This window comes from Pristis pectinata, chromosome 14 (assembly GCF_009764475.1).
Source record: "Pristis pectinata isolate sPriPec2 chromosome 14, sPriPec2.1.pri, whole genome shotgun sequence".
In the NCBI taxonomy this organism is placed as follows: domain Eukaryota; kingdom Metazoa; phylum Chordata; class Chondrichthyes; order Rhinopristiformes; family Pristidae; genus Pristis; species Pristis pectinata.
The window spans coordinates 30558357-30580147 of NC_067418.1; the positions used below are offsets into that span (position 1 = coordinate 30558357).

General features: G+C 41.3%; 1 protein-coding gene across 5 annotated transcripts in view; it reads left to right on the top strand.

Annotated features, from left to right (window-relative positions):
* The window catches only part of LOC127577752 (ethanolamine kinase 1-like), a 324359-nt gene that overhangs the window by 239465 nt on the left and 63103 nt on the right, over window positions 1–21791 (top strand). For all 5 annotated transcript variants that reach the window (XM_052029280.1, XM_052029282.1, XM_052029278.1 and 2 more), the window contains exon 7: window positions 14576–14649. In XM_052029280.1, coding sequence (XP_051885240.1) covers window positions 14576–14649 — 74 coding nt within the window. The remainder of the gene's footprint in view (window positions 1–14575; window positions 14650–21791) is intronic.

Sequence of the window (21791 nt, forward strand, 5' to 3'; positions counted from 1 at the left end):
CAGAACCTGAATCCCTGCACCAGCTCCTCAGCCACGAATTCATCTGGCCTATGTTTCTCTTTCTGAGCTCACTAGCGCATAGCACTGGGAGTAATCCGGAGATCACTACCCTCGAAGTCCTGTTTCTTAACTTCTTACCTCACTTCCATACTCATTCTGCAGGACCTCATCCCTTGTTCTACCTATGACATTTGTACCAACATGTTCAACAACTTCTCGCTGTTCACCCTCCTGCTCTAGAATTTTCTGCAGCCCCTCAGAGACATCCTTGACCCTGGAACCCAGGAGACAACACACCATACTGGCATCTCTTCTGCGGCCACAGAATCTCCTGTCTGCCCCCCTCACTATCGAGTCTCCTATCGCTATTGCCCTGTTTGACTACACACTTTCCCTCTGAGCGTCAGAGCTGGTCACAGTGCCAGAGACCTGACTACTACTGCTTACCCCTGAAAGATCATCCCCCTCAACAGTATCCAAAGAAGTATACCTGTTAGTGAGGGGAATGGCCACAGGGGAACCCTGCTCTCCTTGCTTTTCCTGGTGGTCACCCATCTATCTTAAGCTTTGGCTAGTAGAGTTAAGGAAAATCCCAAGGCCTTTTTCAAGTACGTGAAGGGTAGGAGGATGGCTAGGGTGAAGGTAGGTCCGATTAAGGACAAAGGTGGGAGAATTTGCCTGGAGGCGGCGGAAGTGGGAGAAGTTCTGAATGAGTACTTCTCTTCGGTATTCACCAGGGAGAGGGGTCTTGATGACGCGGAAGGGAGTGCTGGTAGGGGTAATGTTCTCGAGGTTGTTGATATCAAGAGAGAGGATGTGTTGAAGTTGTTAAATAATATTAAGACAGATAAATCTCCGGGGCCTGACGGGATTTTCGCCAGGCTGCTTCGAGAGGCTAGGAAGGAGATTGCTGAACCGCTGGTAAGGACCTTTGAGTCCTCGTTGTCTACGGGGGTGGTGCCGGAGGATTGGAGGATTGCGAATGTGGTCCCCTTGTTCAAAAAAGGTAATAGGGATAGGCCGGGGAATTATAGACCGGTGAGTCTCACGTCTGTGGTGGGTAAGCTGTTAGAAAGGATTCTAAGGGATAGGATTTATGAACACCTAGAGGATCATGGACTGATTAGGGACAACCAGCATGGCTTTGTGAAGAGAAGATCTTGCCTCACAAGCCTGATAGAGTTCTTTGAGGAGGTGACCAGGAAGATTGATGAGGGCAGTGTGGTGGATGTGGTTTACATGGATTTTAGTAAGGCATTTGATAAGGTTCCTCATGGTAGGCTTCTTCAGAAGGTCAGAGGCCAAGGGATCCAAGGAAGCTTGGCTGTGTGGATTAGGAATTGGCTTGCATGTAGAAAGCAGAGGGTTGTGGTGGAAGGAGTGCCCTCGGATTGGAAGGCAGTGACTAGTGGTGTCCCGCAGGGATCGGTTCTGGGACCTTTACTTTTTGTGATATTTATAGATGACTTAGATGAGGGGGTGGAGGGCTGGGTTAGTAAGTTTGCGGACGACACTAAGATAGGCGGTGTTGTGGATAGTGTGGAGGGCTGTCGGAGCTTACAGAGGGATATTGATAGGATGCAGAGCTGGGCTGACAAGTGGCAGATGGAGTTCAATCCGGAGAAGTGTGAGGTGGTACACTTTGGAAGGACAAACTCCAGGGCAGAGTACAGGGTAAACGGCAAGGTACTTGGCAGTGTGGAGGAGCAGAGGGATCTGGGGGTTCATATTCACAGTTCATTGAAAGTTGCCTCACAGGTGGAAAGAGCAGTTAAGAAGGCCAATGGGATGTTGGCTTTCATAAATCGCGGGATTGAGTTTAAGAGCCGCGAGGTTATGATGCAGCTTTACAAAACTCTAGTTAGGCCACATTTAGAGTACTGTGTTCAGTTCTGGTCGCCTCATTATAGGAAGGATGTGGAGGCATTGGAGAGGGTGCAGAGGAGATTTACCAGGATGCTGCCTGGATTGGAGGGTATTGAATATGAGGAGAGGCTTAAGGTGCTAGGGCTTTATTCACTGGAAAGGAGGAGGATGAGAGGAGACATGATAGAGGTATATAAAATATTGAGAGGAATAGATAGTCAGCGCCTCCTTCCCAGGGCACCAATGCTCAAGACGAGAGGTCATGGCTTTAAGGTTATGGGTGGGAGGTTCAGGGGAGATGTCAGAGGGAGGTTTTTCATCCAAAGAGTGGTTGGTGCATGGAATGCACTGCCTGGGGTGGTGGTGGAGGCAGATACATTGAACAGGTTCAAGAGCTTGTTGGATAGGCATATGGAGGAATGTGAGATAGAGGGATATGCGGGAGGAAGGGGTTAGGTAGTGTGAGGGTGGTCTGATGGACGGCACGACACGGTGGGCCGAAGGGCCTGTTTTGTGCTATATGGTTCTATGGTTCAATAAAAGTCTCATCTGTGATGTTCTCAGAACCCCGGATGATCCTGAGTGCATCTAACTCTAGCTCCAGTTCCTTGACCCGGTCTGAAAGGAACTGCAGCTGGGTGCTCTTCCCACAGATGTTGTCATTAGGGAGACCTCCACCTGCCTCCATTCCCAGCAGAGAGACACTTCTGCCACCAATGACCCATCATATGGCTTTGGAATTTCAAGTGACAACATAACATGGCAACACATGGAAATAATCATCCACATGAAGGTTCAACAGACCAGTTCTACTAGATACTCACCTTTACTGCCTTTACCTATTCTTCACTATAGATGCATTTTGGAGAGAGGGATTGAGAGAATATTATGAACCAGTCATTGAAATGACAGCTCTGCAGCAACATGTGGAAAATATGCCAGTGCAGTGGTGGTGGAAATGCACGCCATCAGCAAGACTGAAATCCAGAATGCAAGAGAATACTTGCCAATCTAAGGATAGCTCTGCACCTGCATCAGCAAATACAGACCTAACCAGATTGAATGATGGTCTAGTCCATTCATTGAGAAGATGGTAGCCTCTCCACTAACTTTATACACTATCCTGCTCCATCATTGACATGATGCCTGAATGCCAATACAATTGAATTTTAGGACTATGTGGAACATTCCTTCCCATCATAAGGGGCAGTGTTGACTAGTTCCTCTTTGTAATGAATGCATTGAGGCACACTTACTATTCTTTCACATACTGAACCTCTAAGCTGTATTTGCTAACTGAATGTCTGTGACAATGTTGAGAAGCAGGCATTTTACTCTCCTCTCCAATAGGATCATAATCTGAGCATATACATGGATACAAAGAGAACAACGTGTTCCATGATTAAAGAAACATGTACATCCTTGAAGGTAACTCCAGTTGTCATATGGGTATTTGAACAACTGCAGGATGGATGCCAAGTCATGAAGCATGATCACTTGGGAAAAAAAAATTCCCTTTCAGTGTGCTAGCTTATGTTGATGCAAGCAGCAGAACAGTGGTTGTAACATCTCCCATGACACACTACAGTGTTATGTCTGGAAGAAGGCTCCTCTATGACCTCATGGGAGAGAAATCATAATCACCATACAACAGCATATGTGACAGGCATGAGCCATCTCTGCCAATGAATAAAGACAAGGACAATTCCGTCCATGACTGATCCTATGTTGGCTTCCCCTGTTTGTAACCCTCTAAGTGGCCCCTCCATCACATTATGAAAACAGGAGCAAAGGAATTAATCTTCATCAAAATGTTTAGGCGTGTAGTCAAAACATTAATATTTAAACATACAAGTACCCATTTCACAATGCTAATGATGACTATTCACCCTTGTGCTATGGTCTAGTGCCTCTCCAAGTCACTTTGCTTGGTCTTTGACACCCATGCAAACCTGTCTCCAGAGCTGCAGCCGAGCTGATTGCTGTCAGCAGGCCTCAAATGGTGATCACAAGCAGGTCTGAATCTGACTCCTGGCTGTGCTTTCTTGAGCTGAGCTGCGTCAGGCTGTGCTGAGTGGTAGAGCATCAACTGCAAGGGCATTGTCAGGAAGAATGGTGAGAGGAGAGGGCATATTCTTTCCTACAGGCCCATGAGTACTTCTCCAGGCCTGAGCAATCAATGGCCTTGCACCATGCTGGAGGACCAAGCACATACCTGCTATGACAACCTCAAGTTCCCTGCCAAAGGTAGAAGGCAGCGCCATGTGATGGCAGTCTGCTCTTGGCTGGCATTGCATGTGACTGTTAGCAGCAAGCCTGGTGTGAATGTCATTAGATTCAACCACTGCAGCACTAAAACCTGGGTGATCTCCACCTTGGATAAAATGTCAGCACAACATTGTGGGCTGAAGGGCCTGTACAGTGCTGTAGTCTTCTATGTTCTATATTCTATATGCTGCAGAATCGGTCGAGGCCTCTGCCATCACTGTTGCCCCCTGACTGATGACACAGAGCAGTCCAGCACTTCCCTATTGACTAGAGTGGGCTTCAACATTTGTACAAAGCCTTGTGGGAATGCTCCTTGATCTCTCTCACAGGCTCACAGACAGTTTAGCTAACACACCAGGCATCTCCATCAGCTTTCTTCTACCAGCTAGCCCATCATAGTCCTCTAGAGTGAAAATGGTGCATGATCTTGTCCTCAGGGGGAGCTCACACATGAGCTACCCTTACTCCCTGGCTAGCTGCAGCCCACACATCTCACTGCCTCTACAATATTCTCTAAATACTACACAGTCCACGATGGTAAATGGGAGAGTCTCATGTGCTGCTGCAATGCCTCCTTCCTTACCTTACCAACAGCTTCTCCTCCAATCAGAAATAAAATTTGTCCATCCACTTCATTCCTTGTAGCTTGCCCAGAAAATAGACTGAATGACATTAACGGCAAATTTAAAAATCATCAGGATCCCAGAATTCACATTTTAAAAATGAGAGTAAAGCAGCTCTAGATTACTGCTGCATTTTGAATAAATATGGAACATACTGTATGTGGGAGGATTTAAATACTTTGTACAGATTAACCCTCACTTACTCTAGTGGCAAGTTTGTATTGTGTGAAAATGATTCAGTGTTCAGTTCTTTATTTAGATTCTCACAGTATAAATTTTACATGATTTGTATCTGTATTTTTGCAGCATGCAAAATACGTACATTTTAATTTGTAGATTGTTTGGGGCAAAACTGTGCAATCTTTTGCATCATTGAAAGTTCAGTAATGTTAAGCATGTCATCATTTGTACTTATGTTAGTTAGTTTGCTTCCAAATTCATTTTGGATGTAGATGCATATCTGGGGTCTCCAGTCGAGTACAAGTGCAGTACATGCAGGGCTTTCCAAAACTCAGCATACAGGAATGCTCTTGATTGCACCATTAAGAGATGACCTATTTCCTTTTTTACTTGAATGTCAGGCAAGCCCATGCAAAACAGTGCATTATTTGGCCACGGACAAAGAGCCAGTGCAGCTTAACTGTGATACAAAAGCTAAGTCATATTTGGCTAACTCTGCACAAAGAAAACATAACAGTGATAAACAAACTATAACTGTTAACTGTAAATTTTAAAACTTAAAACAGAAAATGTTGTTGTTGCATAGCAAACTGATCAGTTTTTGAAAAAAGGAATTGAATTTAAGATTTTGAGTGTGTGAGTTCTGATGAAGGGTCCCACCCTAAACAATATTCTGTACTTTCCTTTGAGTCATTGATTGAATGCATTTCTAGCATTTTATGCTTGCAATGTGTAAAAATGATTGTACATTTTGAAACAATGTTCCAATGATAAGATTAACTTTCTTAAAAATGCATTATGTAATAAAATCTGTAATGCTTAGAAGAACTGATCTCCAATTATGAAATACAACAAAAAAAGGAATAAAGAAGTTGCATTAAATTCTTTCTCAGTTCTTGAAAATCCAAAATACCATGAAATCTAAGCATAGATGGAGACACACAGATTATGATTAAAATTACAGATAGGAAGACATTGGTTGCAATTGTTGGATTTTTAACTAACCGATCTTCAAAGATTAGCTTTTGAAAATTATTTTCAAAAACACCTTGGTACGGAGCCAGAAGGAGCAAGAAATGCAATTGTCTCCACCCAGGGCTTATCCAATCCCTTGAATTTGTTTCTTTGATGGTGCAGGCAGCCTGTGGAGGCATGATCAGCACCAGCAGGTCACCACAAGGAAGCTGCCAATTTCTAATGATCCTTATGCCTCCTGCTTTGGTCATACTGACTCAATTGCACTCCAACTGTGTTAGTAAAGAACCATAGGTTCATTTTTACCCCTTAAACTATTTCTAAGCTCTTCTCCGCTAAATCTCCTATCCATCCACAGAAGTAAAATCTGAAATATCTGTGTCATGTTCAAAGTATAGTTTGTTGTTGAAAATTATTCAAACATGGCTTTATTTTAAAAAGTTATTTATATACTTGAAGTAGTGAAAATCCTTAGATGATGCAGCATTCCAAATGGAAACGTGATTAGTCCAGTTACTGCCAATGTTTTAAAGTTAAACTTATGGCATGATAAAATTGTTTGCAGAAAATACAAAACTTAATTGAAAAGTAACACGCAGGAGGAAGTAGATGGTCCAGTCAATTGGACAGAAAAGTGACGAGTAAAATTTAATCCAGAGAAGGGTAAAGCAATGCATTTTGAAAGATGGAACAAGGCAAGGGAATACAGAGTAAGTGGAAGGATATTTAGTGGTATAGTGGAACAAAGGGGCCATGGGATGCTATCCTTTATTAGCTCAGACATAAGAGCAGGGAGGATATGGTAGAATTGTATTCAACACTAGTTAGGCCACAATTTGAGTACTGTGTTCAGTTCTGGTCATCTTATGAGAGGAAAGATGTGATTGCACTGCAGAGGTTACAAGGTGAATTATAAATATGTTGCCAAACTGGAACGTTGTGCCAGTGAGCACATAAGATCAGAAAGGGGGTAAGCCTTTACCTGCACTGTGTGTAAGACCCTTCCTGTTAAAATTGCATGTGTCTGAAATGGTGCCTCCACAATCACACCAGTGACCATTCTGCAAGTTCTGTAAAACAATTCACTGCAATGAGTTGAAGGTGATGACATTGGTTTTCCATTCGATGCATCGTGCAGGAAACCAGTGTTGGTCAGCAGGGGCAGCAGCGATGGGAAAGCAGAACTTGGTACAGGACAGAACCAGTGTTTCAGATAAATGGCCTTTCATTGTTCTGACAAATGATAATCAACCTAAACTGTTAACTCTGTTTCTTTCTCCACTAATGCTGCCTGATATCCAGAGTGTGCCCAGCGTTTTCTGTCTTTATTTAATTCAGCATGTTGACAGCTGCTGACTTTGGACAAGTTGCGGTTGACTTATGACAAATCCACTTGGGTATGACACATCAGCAAAAAACTAAATTTAAAGGTGACAACAGTATGGAGAAATTTAAGAATCCTGTCTTTTAGAGGAGCACAGATACACATATGTCCACAAGCTCCCATTATGCATACTTTTTTCTGGATGATTATTGGGAGGAAGGACCAAGCCCAATTTTACTCTCCCTTGTATATCTGCCTGGGATGGAAGCAGCTGTGTGCCTGCTTATGATGCATTGGATAAGGAAGTGCAAAATGTTTTCATTCATAAATCTGATTGTGCACTGCCATCTTTAACTGGCTGTTACAAAAGATGAAAGTCAGCATTTTTAATGTCAAGGTGAATTTCTTGTACTCACCTAATATCTTTATTCTTTCTTGGTGATAGTGCAGTCAAAGGAGTGAATAATTAGATGGTCAGCAAAAGGAGGCTTCTACTTTGCATCAATATAGAACATTTTTGTGTAAAGTCAGACTACCATTGAGATAAACAAGCATAGGCCCAGTTGGGATTACTCCAGAGAGCTTCTCTTTGCATTGGACAATTGAATTTTGACTACATCATGTAAGTAATCTCTCATTGAAACTGATTAATGATCAAAAACTATTTTTCTAGGTGCAGTGAGCTACCCACACTCAACTATGTGTTAGGTCGGGTTACTGAATGGATCTTCCAAAAACAACTTGGTCCATAAAGCCAGTTCCAACCTGATCAGCAAGGCTTTGTACATATATGGCCTTCTGGTCGTAATCCCATCACAGACCAGGATCTGAACAAGTACACAGATTGTTTTGACAGTTGTTAAACCCTGGCAGTCATTTCCTTGGGGTTTTGTTTGTAACTTAGCCAGAGTGACCTTGGTGCTCAGTTCATAATTGAAACTGGACAGGAGATTTTTTGAAAATATCTGTCCCTTGAGAAAGGGTCTTCCACGTAAAATGTTAACTTTGTTTCTCTTTTCACAAATACTGCTAGATCTGATGAAGACTCTTCAACCCGAAACATTAATTCTGTGAGTCCTATTGCAGGGTCTCAACCCGAAATGTTGACTATCCCTTAGCTTCCACAGATGCTGCTCAACCCACTGAGTTCCTCCTGCAGTTTGTTTTTTGCATTTGCAGTCTCTTGTGTCTCCATGCAGCCTAATTTTGTGTGAGATAAGCATGGAACTGCGAGATGATGAGGACCTGGGGTTGGAGAGGTAGAGCTTCAGTGCCTATGAAAACATAGGAGGGAATTTAGCAGGAAAACAGGAAGTGGAACAATCATTATGATTTAAGTTGCATTCCTGTCCAGTTGCTGTTGGATGGAGGGAGTTAAGATTGGCCCTCATACCAAAAAAAAAGAAAAACTTTGCACTTTGCCAAGCATTTTGAAAAATCACCCTTTTTTTTAACCTGTTACACCATCTGTGGAAGGCAGAGCGATTTCTAATCACTGTGCTGACATTTCCTCACTCTCAGTAAGCTGACCAAAAAAAATATTGGTTGATCTCCCAGGACCTCATTCCCAATATTCCTTTTCAGGACATTCTTTTTAAACCAAGAATATGGACAAAGTACTCAGAAGTGTTGTAACTTCTTTGCCATCTAAATTACTTTGGTTGCGGTTTTATTCAGTAAGTGGTAGCATGTGATTAAGTTCAGATGCAAAATGAAATGTAATACAGCTTCACCATTACAGAGGCCATGGTGGTGAGCATTTTATTTTATTAACTTGTTGCCTTGATACAAGAACCCAAGTATTTCTTGTGGCATGTTGCTGGCTGAATATTCCCAGTGTAAAAACCAACAGTATTTCTTTCTAGACTCCTTCCATCCTTTTTCTGCTCCTAAAGAGAGAGTCTGTTTGGATACACTTCCATGATCAGTGGGAAACATTTTTTTCATTATGAACCAAGGATTCAGCAGGTTACGTCCCTGTCTTCGGTTCACACTCCACCACTAGCTGACAGAAGTTACTGAAAGGTGATCAGGAAAAGGAACTGTATTGAATTTAACCCATCCTTGGCTTAGGGGCACTGAGTACAATTGTACCTCCTTGCACTACTGACTTGTATCAGATTAGTTAATTAGGCATGTACTGGTTATTGAAACAGGTTGTCTGTTTGACTTAAGATCATTGTGTAACCATACTTATCCACTGTCCTTTCAGAAATCCTCACAATACTTTTTGAAAAAAAATACATTATTGCATTTCCAGCAGAAACATTGGGAAGTTATTGCTGAATGTCAGTGTAACACTTCAAATGTTTCAACGTTCCTGCAATTTTCCCTTAATGTTCCTCACAACCCCAAAGAGAAAAAAAAGTGAAAATTAAAGCCTAATTCTTTCACCAAGCTTTTGGTTGTCTGTCCTAATGCATCTTTATGTAACACAAAGGTGATATGTTATTTGACAACGTTCCTGTGAAAAACCATGGCAAATTTTAGTGAACTCAAAGTTGTTGATTTTCTTTGCATAAAACTTTGCTTTGTATGTTTTTTTGCATTTACTTTAGATTAAATTTGTTCATTTCTCCTCTTAGCATTTTGCATCTCCAGATCAGGATTTAAAAAGTAAAGCTATTTTTGGCCAGTTTGCAGATGGGAACATTTATGAAGGCTCTGCAAGTGCTGTAATCATGGTTTTAGTTTGAAAAATGTCATTGACCTTTATTGGTATTGGTATTGATATTGGTTTATTATTGTCACTCTTACCGAGGTACAGCGAAAAACTTGTTTTGCATACTGTTTGTGCAGATCAATTCATTACACAGTGCTTTGAGGTAGTACTGGGTAAAAACAATAATAGAATATGAGTAAAGTGTCACAGCTACAGGGAAGTGCATTGCAGGTAGACAATATGGTGCAATGTCATAACAAGGTAGGTTGTGAGGTCAAGAGTCCATCTCATTGTATAAGGGAACCGTTCATTAGTCTTATCACAGTGGGATAGAAGCTGTCCTTGAGCCTGGTGGAATATGCCCTCAGGCTCCTGTATCTTCTGCCTGATGGGAGAGGGAATAAGGGAGAATAACCCAGGTGGGTGGGGTCTTTGATTATGCTGGCTGCTTCACCAAGGCAGCGAGAGGTATAGACAGAGTCCATTGGAGAGGAGGCTAGTTTCCGTGATGTGCTGGGCTGTGTCCACAACTCTCTGCAGTTTCTTGCAGTCGTGGGCAGAGCAGTTGCCATACCAAGCTGTGATGCATCCAGATAGGATGCTTTCTATGATGCATCGATAAAAGTCAGTGTGTGTCAAAGGGGACATGTCAAATTTCTTCAGCCTACTGAGGAGGTAGAAGCGCTGGTGAGCTTTCTTGGCCTTGGCATCTGCATGGGGTTGGACCAAGACAGGCTATTGGTGATGTTCACTCCTAAGAACTTGAAGCTCTGAACCCTCTCAACCTCAGCACCATTGATGTAGACGGGTGCGTGTACACTACCCCCTTTCCTGAAGTCAATGACCAGCTCTTTTGTTTTCCTGACGTTGAGGGAAAGGTTGTTGTCATGACACCATGTCACTAAACTCTCTATCACCTTCCTGTACTCCAATTCACCGTTATTTGAGATACGGCCGGCTATGGTGGTATCATCTGCAAACTTGTAGATGGAGCTAGAGCAGAATTTGGCCACACAGTCTTGAATATATAGGGAGTAGAGTAGAGGGCTGAGGACACAGCCTTGTGAGGCACCAGTGTTGAGAATAATCGTGCTAGAGGTGTTGCTGCCTATCCTCACTGATTGCGGTCTGTTGGTCAGAAAGTCGAGGATCCAGTTGCAGAGGGAGGTGTTGAGTCCCAGGTCTCGGAGTTTGGTGATGAGTTTGCTTGGAATTATAGTATTGAAGGTGGAGCTGTAGTCAATAGACAATAGTCTAACGTAGGTGTCTTTCCAGATGCTCCAGAGATGAGTGTAGGTCCAGGGAGATGGCGTCCACTGTAGACCTGTTTCGGCAGTAAGCGAATTGCAGTGGGTCGAAGTTGTCTAGGAGGCTGGAGTTAATGCATGCCATGACCAGCCTCTCGAAGCACTTCATGGGTGGTGGATGTCAGAGCCACCGGGCGGTAGTCATTAAGGCATGTTGCCTTGTTTTTCTTCAGTACTGGAATGATAGTGGTCTTCTTAAAGCAGGTGGGAACTTCAGATTGAAACAGGGAGAGGTTAAATACTGTATGTCTGCAAGTACCCCTCCAGCTGATCAGCACAGTATCCAAGCACATGGCCAGGGACACCATCTGGGCCAGATGCTTTCCGTGGGTTCACCAGAAGACTGATCTTACGTCCTTGACAGTGACCACAGGTTCAGTTGCATTGGAGGCTGTCAGGGTGGGTGGTGACAATCCACTTCCCTTCTGTTCAAAACGCACATAGAATGCATTGTTCATTAGGAAGGGATGCGCTATTGTTGACTATGCTGCCCGACTTTGTTTTGTAGCCCATTATAGCATGTAAGCCCTGCCGCAACTGACGGCTGGTCTGGGACTCTATTTTGAACCAACATTGTCTCTTGGCATTCTTGATAGCTTTCTGGAGGTTGTTCTCGATTTCTTGTAAAGGTCAGGGTCACTTGATTGGAATGCAGCAGTCCTCGACTTCAGTATGGAGTGGATCTCCCAGTTCATCCATGGTTTCCAGTTTGGGAACACCTATATTGTCCTCTTTGGTACACAGTCCTCACACACTTGCTAATAAAGTCCGTGATGGTGGTGGCATACTCATCTAGGCTGGCTGCTGAGTCTTTGAACATGGACCAGTCCACTGACTCAAAGCAGTCGCGTAGAAGCTGCTCTATTTCCTCAGACCAGCACTGAACGACTCTCTGTGCTGGATCCTCCCGTTTGAGTTTCTGTTTGTATGCAGGGAGGAGGAGCACAGCCTGGTGGTCTGATTTACCAAAGTGAGGGCGAGGGGTGGCTCGGAAGGCATATTTGATGGTTGTATAGCAATGTTCAAGTGTGTTAGGGCCCCTGGTGGGACAGGAGACATGCTGGTAGCACTTTGGTAACACACTCTTGAGGTTGGCCTGGTTGAAGTCACCTGCAATAGTGAAGAGGGCTTCAGGGTACCCTGTCTTAAGGTTGTTGACCACAGAGTACGGTTCATTAAGTGCAGGCTTCATGTCCGTGTGGGGTGGGATGTAGACTGCCATCAAGATAGCTGAAGTGAACTCCCGTGGTAGGTAGCATGGTCGACACTTCACCATTAAATATTCCAGGCTGAGTGAGCAGGAGCTCTCCAGGATCATCACATCTGAGCACCACAAGTTATTGATTAAGAAGCAGACCCCACTGCCTCTAGCTTTGTCCGAGGACATTGTATGGTCCATTCGGTGGATTGAGAAACCCTCAGGTTGTATGGCAGAGTCAGGTGAAGCAGGTGTAAGCCACGTTTCAGTGAGACATAGCACACAGCAAGTCCCTCAGTTCTCTTTGGTAGGTCAGTCTTGCCCTTAGTTCATCAACTTTGTTCTTTAAAAAATGTTCTAACCAACCTAGACCTGGCTCAGTCAAAACTCCTTCCAATGATTGAACTATGATGATTAATCCACTTCTCTGAAAATTTGGAATCGATTTGCCTTCTGCCATTTTCCTTCAGTTGGACTAAGTACAGATGTACAGTTTCGTCTTTACCCTGTTTTACCCTGTCCCTTCACTTTTTGGTTATGGCCTGGATTTTGCAGTATTTGGCAAGCGCTGTCAGCTTTTCACTGAATTCTTCAAAGGATCTGAACTTACCTTTTGCAATGCTCACAGCAAGAACATGTGACTTTAATGACATCCCATCAACCACCTTTGTTATTCATCCCCTCTGTCTCTGGTGCATAGTGACTGCCGTCTTCACAATGCATTGTGGTCACTCACCTATGCTAGTCTGACACTTCCCCCGAAATCCTCAACCTCTACTGCCAAAGGCAGTAGGTGCAGGGAGCTGCAGGTTCCCCTCCAACGCAGTCACTATCCTGACTTGAAAATGTATTACTGATCGAAATCCTTGACACTCCCTGCCCAACACCACTGTGGGACCACCTCAGCAGAAGGGCTGCAGTGGTTCAAGAAGGTGGCTCACCACCACCTTCTCCAGGCCAATAAATGCTGGCCCAGATGCTGAAACATGAAGAACTACTAAAAAAAAATCAAACTAAAAGGAAAAGACCAATGTCTGGCACAGGTTTCTTTGGTGACTGCATGATGTAAGTGCAGTGCATTTACAACAGGTTCTCTTCGCACACTTAACTCCATTTAGAGTCTAATGATAGAGTATGTCATGCTGCCCAGTAGACCCCAGGTATCAGCAACTTCTTGGATTCTCGCCAACGTTATCCACAAAACCCAAGGAATTATTTTGTGTGCCTTTCTTCTTTCACTGAATTGCTCTTTCTTTTTCTTTCATTGATATGGAGGTCACTGGAAGGTTCCTTTATGGACTAATACGGGGTCCAGTTCTTCCTAGGACATAGCAATCACTGAGTCATTTTAGAGGATAGTTCTGAATCAACCACTTTAGAGTGGAACTGGAGTGACTTCTCTGTCAGGCCAGATAAGAAGAGCATGCTTCACTCCCCACAGGACATAGGTGAACCTGTATGACAGTGCAACAGCTTCAAATTCATTTTGACATAATGGCTGTTTAATTAAGACAAATGACAAAATTTAGAATTTCAAACAACTGAGGGGTGCTTTGAACTCACTAAATTATCAGTGCTGACTTTCAGATCACCATTTCTTTAAAATAATCATTATGTTACCCTGCTCTCTTTTATATTGTTTGCTTATACTCTTGGTTAACGTAAGAAGTGAATTAGCAATGTTCTTGGTAATTGCCTATGTGTACAAATCAAAATGTGGATGTTTTGTCATCTGCCTGTCTAGGAACTGCTTTCATTACTTGATGGGTAAGAATCCAGGTTTACTTGGGTAATTATTTCATTAGTCTGTTAGGTCCAACATGTTGGGTTCAGGAATAACAGCTCTACTTCTGAAAACCAGAGCTGTTACCATATTTTAAGTAGGAAATGAATATATGGGTTAGAGAAAGAAAGGAGATGTCACATGGTAACAATGACTGAGGTTACATTTGGGAAACAGTAAATGTCTTGCCAAGTCAGGCTAAAGCAATAGGCGTTTAATTCCTTTGATATCCATTATAAAATTCTACATTCATTGTACTTGCCCTATGGTCGCTGTGCAAGCTGTTTTGCTGCCTCACAATTTCTGGCCTAAATATGTGTATTTTTTAAATTAACTTGAAGTGCAATATTGATCATTTTTTTCCTTGAATTTTTTTCTTCTCTGTTTAGGCTTCACACTTTTCCTGGGGCCTCTGGGCAATTCTCCAGTCCAGATACTCCACTATTGACTTTGATTTCCTGAGGTAAGTGCCCTGCTTTTTTAGACAAAGTGAAAGAAAACAAAATCTAGCCTGTGTCTGGCTCATTGTTGCTGACAATGTGAACTCTAATGCAGTTGGAAGCAGCACGTCTAAATAGTCTGTCATGTTTTCTTTAATGTTTTGTAACCCACAGATGGGATTCATTTCCACCCGCTCCAAAAATGTAAACGATAAAACAGCATTAAAGTACTTTAAACTACTTGATGACATTTTGGTCACGTTAATGAAAACTGGCATTTATACCGATTAGGACAAATCAATCAAAAGATTGAAATATTCTGGTGTTTCCCTCCCTGTAGACAGCCTTCTTTCTCAAGAGTAGATTACAAAATGTCTTAAAATGTGATTTAGATATTTAAATGCTTTGATTAAAATACTCATCAAAACAGAAAGTAATCACCCCAACTGACCCATTGATTTATTTTTGCAATTCACTTCATGTTTTGTCCTGCTCATAACTCATCCTTTTCTAACTTAACCACTCAACGCACAATGCTGTTCCAGTAGTTCTTTCCAGCCATGGTGGTTACATTAATTGTTAATGACAAAGGCAACCTTCACTCTGTGTGGTTTCCTGCCCACATTTGGATCATTTACAGGGTCGTTTTCCTGATAGGAAATGCAATATGAGATGTGCGAAAACAGTGCGTATATTGTAGTTTAATTGGCTCTTACTGTCGCTCATCCAAGTTAGGCGCGTGTGCTGTAGGGTGTCTGTTCCACAACAGGAAAGAATAAACCCAGACTCAAATCATAGGAAATTCATCAAATATGGTTCTTGGAGTTCTGTCTTTCAAGCTCTGTTTCACTGCCATATGATCTCCATAAACCGAATTACTGTTGGCTTAGGTACAAGACTAATGGCGCCTGGGGCTAGTTCATAATGAAATCCACATGCACGTGACAATAGAACAATCATGGAGAAGCATGGAAAATTCTCCATTAGATCACTTTATTTCTTTTATAAAAATAAACTCACAATACTTACTACACTTAAGGAAGGAACTGATAATTCACTTGTAGTTTGGATGCATGCTAGCCAAACCATTAATAATGACAGGACTAAATGGGTACTTAGACTATCAGATATCTCAAACATTTTTATTGGATGAATGTAGTGTCCTGTCAAGCCTACCATGAAGTAAGTATATACATTTTATTAATGTTTCAACTGTGTACAGCAAAAGATGCTGCAAAGTTCAACACTTGGTTTGGCTACTGGAAAACTTTATTTGAATCTTTAAACCATGTAAATGTTTTTACTATTTCCCTTTTATTTTATCTTGTGTGGTTCTCAATTCAGCAATTCTTTTAAGAGAATTAAAAGGTGTCCCAGTATAACACTAAAGTGGTACTTAAGCCGGAGGCATGAAATATGGTTAGCAATTATGCAAGTTTTGGCACTCACGTGGCATTCTCCCAATGGTACAAAACATGACTATGCCCTTAATAATTGTTGCCATTTAGAGCTTACTGTATTCACTTAAAATATTTGATTCTTGCCAATTCCTTTAATTCATGTAGTAAAATAATGTCTAATTACAAATATAACCATTGTTTGATTTTACTTTTCTGAATAATTTAAATATTAAACACAGCCAAGATAATAAATGCTCTGTGAACCTCACATAAGTATTCAGACACTGAAACGTTCAGCTCTCTCAGCTTATGTTTCTGTATGTACCTTTACATTAAGTTAAAGAAGCTGAAGATTGCTTAATAACATTTCATCCCTTTGAAAATAAGGCTATACTTTACAAAACATGATGTTTTACATTTTTTCTCTATAGTGTGTTGCTTTTATTCCATAACATTTTTCAGTTTGTGCCTCAATTTGAACTGTAAACTCTAATCTGTTACCTCCTATATCCTTTTGATTCTTGTAACCTATTTATATATCTCCATGAGGTCATCTCTCAGAGACCCCCTTCCAGTCTTTCTTCATAGCCTTATCCTTTTGCACTAGATCCCATGACTCCTCTTCACTATTTCTGTTGCTTATGAGTCTCCACAGCTAGAACCAGGCTTGGTATCAAGGTGCACAAGGTGCAGCAAGCACAAGGACCAGAACATTGTACCAATTAATTATTACTTCCTTTAACTCGTATTTTGGTGGTGTAGGGCAACATTCTGCTGACTGTGATTTTTTTTTGCTTGGCCTTGGTTGAACATGTTAATGTCACATCTGCAAAGAGCCCTGGATCTCTTTCAGTTCTACAGAACTCATGGACTATGTGTGCTTTCTGTTTATTCAACTATGTGCAGTACTGTATTAAATTCCACCTGCCATTGTTCATCACGTTTACACATTTTGTCCAACATTTTGTCATTTTGAGCTGCCTGCTTCAAAGTGATCACTGCTTTGTGTGAGCTGACTGACAGAAATGATGAGACAGTTCACATCCTGCCATTCTATTCATTCTGATTTTCTCTTACTTTCCCTGTAAATACCGACTGATGCCAGGAATGGAATTTGGATCATGATTATATGGGTTTTGATACCTTGATTGCCATTAGCTCTGTGACAATCTACCAGACAAAATGATCTTTCCTCATGTGTGGGTCTAGTAATTGTTAGTGGCTTTTCAGCTGTAAAAGCTAAAAGGAGAGATAAAGGACACTCCTAGAGATGAACGTGGCTTTACCTGGTGACCAGAGAGAGTTAATCCAAAAGTTACAATCTGGCAGAAATGGAATTTGTAATTTATAATGGGCAAGTATGAAGTTCAAGCTAAAGGAAAGACGAATAGGCAGTAGGATATCCATGATGTTGCCTGCAGATCACAAGGTGACACATTGGCCCATTACACTCGTAAAATCAACTTCAATTAATTTCTCAGTTCACCATTTCATTCTGGTCCTAATGTAACCACCTTCCATCTTTAGTTTTAGCTTCAACTTACTGATTGCAAAATACTATTGAATGGTATGAAGAATATTACTGATCACACTAGCTCACATATTTTATTAAAGCTTCAATGCAACAGCATTTGATTCAATGTATAGTTTACTTCTGGTCAAAGCAATCTCAGGTGTGGTAACTTTTCCTGATTATCTGCAGGCATTCTCAGTCTTCGCTGGCATGTTTGCATGCAACATATATGATCTGCACAAAGGATCAGTAGTACTACCTGCAATGATACACGTGAAAACTGCAGAATCATCCAGTGTTGATGTATATTAAAGCAGAGAGTGTGTGAGTTTTGAAAGACTGAACTCAGAGTTAGCTTTTAAAGATGGAAAGATGATGTCAACACAACACACTCCAGACCCAACAAGAGATATGCACGCTGGATTTTCAGGGTGCAATGAATATCAGCAAATTAGACAGTCCACAACATATGTCTGTTGAAAAATGTACCCTATCTTCCCACTGTCAGTTGAAATGGAACAAAAATAGAGTGGCTTCCTTTGGATGTATGCACAAACCCAGATAAAACCTCCACTGACATTTCAACTAGCACTTACCCACAATCAGAACGATTACAAGTTGCTGAATTACCGATCACTGGCAGGTATGCAGTTACACTTTTGAATGACCCCATAATTATTCATTTAGAAATATAACGGGACATCCTGTCATGAGTTATTTAATCAGGCAGGGTTCAAGCACAGCAGGAGTTTGTGTGCATGTGTCTCACTACTGATTTGGAGCTGCTGATGAATTACTCTATTACTGTATTTTGCAATTTTGTTCTTTGTCCCTTGCTTTGATTTGGGCCTTAAATAGTAAAAACAAAGGATAATGTGGCTGTCACTTTTATGGTCCTTTCCTTATGAAATGTCCCATTAAGCAAAAGATAAGGTATATTTAAATCAAAAGTAACTGCCAGAGAATACAATTGATGGAAAGAGGCTCCTGTTACACAAGTGTATATTGTGATGTAAAGAAACAGTGTGCCTTTTGTGTGCCTAACTGAGCTACATTTCAGACCTTGTGTCTGGGATAAGACTGAAAAAAAATCAGTTTAAATAAAACCATTGAAAATTCTTGAAGGAGCCCACAAGTACAATATTAGCTTATTTTTGTAGTTACTAACATTACCTTTAGTTAGAATAAGCTATAGGCAGCTAACACACCTTATGTGTGACTGCATGGATCTATTTAAAGTTTTAGGTTCTCAGAATTCAGCAGATGAGAATCAAATATCTGATTGATATTTGCAGTTTTCCTAATCATAAGATAATCATGGATAAGGAAACCATTTTATTCACTAATCTGGGAAGACTGCACAGTCCACCATCTAATTGCGTAATCTGTTTCTTAAATTGTTTCCCTCTATTGTTCTGCTTGAAAGTCCATTTTATGGCTTGGTTGGTAGTCCTCTGACCTCTTGAGTCAGTAGTTGGTAGAAACATCAGCACATAAAACTAGAATGACAAAAAAGCAATGATGAGAGAACACTATTCTCTTTGGAGATGCCTTCTCTTCCAGATGACATTTAACTGAGGCCCAATTTTTTTACATCCACTCCCTCGGGTGGATGTAAAAAATCTCCTGGTATTATTTGAAAGAAGAACAGGCAAGTTATTCCTGATCTGCAGCCCAATACTTATCCTTCAATCAACATCACAAAACAAATTTGTATTTTATCAAATTACTGTTTATAGGAACTCCCTGGGTTTACTATGTTAAATAGTGACTGCATTTCAAAAGACTTTGAGGTGTCATCTGATCATGAAAAGCACCAAATTAGTCAATTCTTTCTTTTTGTACATTTTTTGTGCACAGTGCTTTCTAAGATCAGGTTTAAGTTTATCTTTTACCAGTGCAAATCTGTCATCTTCTTGTGGTACTAAGTTCAAGTAAAATTCAAGAAATGCATCTCCTGTAAACCTTTGTCAGATGATCTCTCAAATGACTCCTTTCCAATTTGAAAACCCAAGTTTATTCAGTTTTTTTCATAACTTACTCCATCGGTGTTAAGAATCAACCCTGAAACAGTCTTCTGCATAATCTTCAAGCATCTCCCTTGTTTATCAAGGTGTAACCATACATTTAATGATAATTCTCCTGACATGTATTCTACTGTTAGGACTGTGTAATTCAATATTTTGCTAGTTTTTCAAAATATTGTCCTCTCATTGATGAACATCCTGAGCATTCAATCTATTAAGACTTCTTTAATTTTCACCAGTAACTGTTTTAACACTATTGGAGTGTGCATATTGTCCATTTTTTGGTACAGTACTTTCCACCTTGTCTACATTATGTTTCATTTACCATTCTTCAGACTACTTAGGTATTTTCTACAACTCATTCTGTAATTTCTGACCCATTCCAGTAATGCTTTCTGGTTTGATATCATTTGGGTTTGACTAATTTGCATTGATGTTGCAAATCCAAATCATTTATGCCAATTAGAAAATTCAGTGGCCCCAAACAGTGAGCCTGTGGCACTCCTTGTCCAATGTAATTTATCTTGTTGTTTTTCATTTTCAGCCAATTTCTTATTTATTCCCAAATTATATTGCTGCAACTTTGAGTTTAACTTGTAGTCAGTCACGTGATCCAAATGCTTTGCAGATGAAGGTAGAGTTGACAATTTATCTGGGTTACCTTTTCCCTGGAGCCAGTAAAATTGTGAGGCCAGCTCTTCCCATCTGAGATTATATTGCTGTTTATTAGATAGCCCAAATGTGGAAGGGTATTGTACCTAGAGGTGTGCTCTTTATATAAACATGGAAAATGGTATCTTCGGCAGCTGGAAGCTCAGAGAATGCCTCCATTGTCTCAGGAAATGTGGCTGCTGATAGATCTCAGAAGATCTATTCTGGGCCCAACACATTGATGAAATCACGAAGAAGACACCAGTGGCTATACTTCATTAGGAGTTTGAGGAGATTTGGTATGTCATCAAAGACTCTTGCAAATTTCTACCAACGTACAGTGGAGAGCATTCTGACTGGTTGCATCACAGCCTGGTATGGAGGCTCCAATGTGCAAAATCGAAAGTGGCTGCAGAGGGTTGTAGACTCAGCCAGCTCCATCACAGGCACAACTCTCCCCACCATTGAGAACATCTTCAAGAGGCAGTGCCTCAAGAAGGTGGCAGCCATCATTAAGGACCCTCACCATCTGGGACATGCCCTCTTCAAGTTACTACCATCGGGGAGGAGGTACAGGAGCCTGAAGACCCACACTTAACATTTTAGGAACAGCTTCTTCCGCTCCACTATCAGATTTCTGAACCATGCATGAACCCATGAACACTACCTCGTTATTCCTCTTTTACACTATTTATTTATTCGTTGTAACTTACAGTAATTTTTATGTCTTGCATTGTTGTGCTGCCACAAAACAACAAATTTTATGACATATATCAGTGATAATAAATCTGATTCTGATTCATTCAAACCAATTAAAGTGAAGTTGACTATGTTAAAGCTCATTTCCATCTAAGGAAGGAAGTCAAGAGATATATCATGTCACTATGTGCAGGAATAATGGACAAATGCCAGCATCAACTATACCATGCATCATGATAACGTGAGATTCTCCATAAATGTGCCTGCTTTTTGGATGAAATGTTAGACTGAGGCCTTGTTTACCCCAACAAGGGGCTGTAAGGACACAATCCAAGTATGAGAAGGAGAATTGCCCCAGCATCCTGCATCAGTTAATATCACTTAAATAAAATGGATTACCTGATTGTTGCTACATTAATGGAAGCTTGTTAAGAACTAATTGGTTACTTTTATTAGAGTCATAGAGTTATACAGCATGGAAAACAGACCCTTCAGCCCAACTCATCCATGCCAACCAAGTTGACTAACTGAGCTAGTCCCATTCACCTGCATTTGGCCTATATCCCTCTAAACCTTTACTCTCCATGTACCCTTCCAAATGTCTTTTAAATCCGGTAATTGTACCCACCTCTGCCACTTCCAATGGCAGCTCTTTCCCTCTGTGTGAAAAAGTTGCCCCTCAAGTCCCTTTTAAATCTTTATCCTTCTCATCTTAAACCTATGCCCTCTAGATTTGGACTCCCCTGCCCTGGGGAAATTATTGTGGCTATTCACCTTATCTATGTCCCTCGTGACTTTATAAACCTCCTTCAGGTCACTCCTCAGCCTCCCATGCTCCTGTTCCTACAACAATGACAACTCTTGTTTGGTAATGA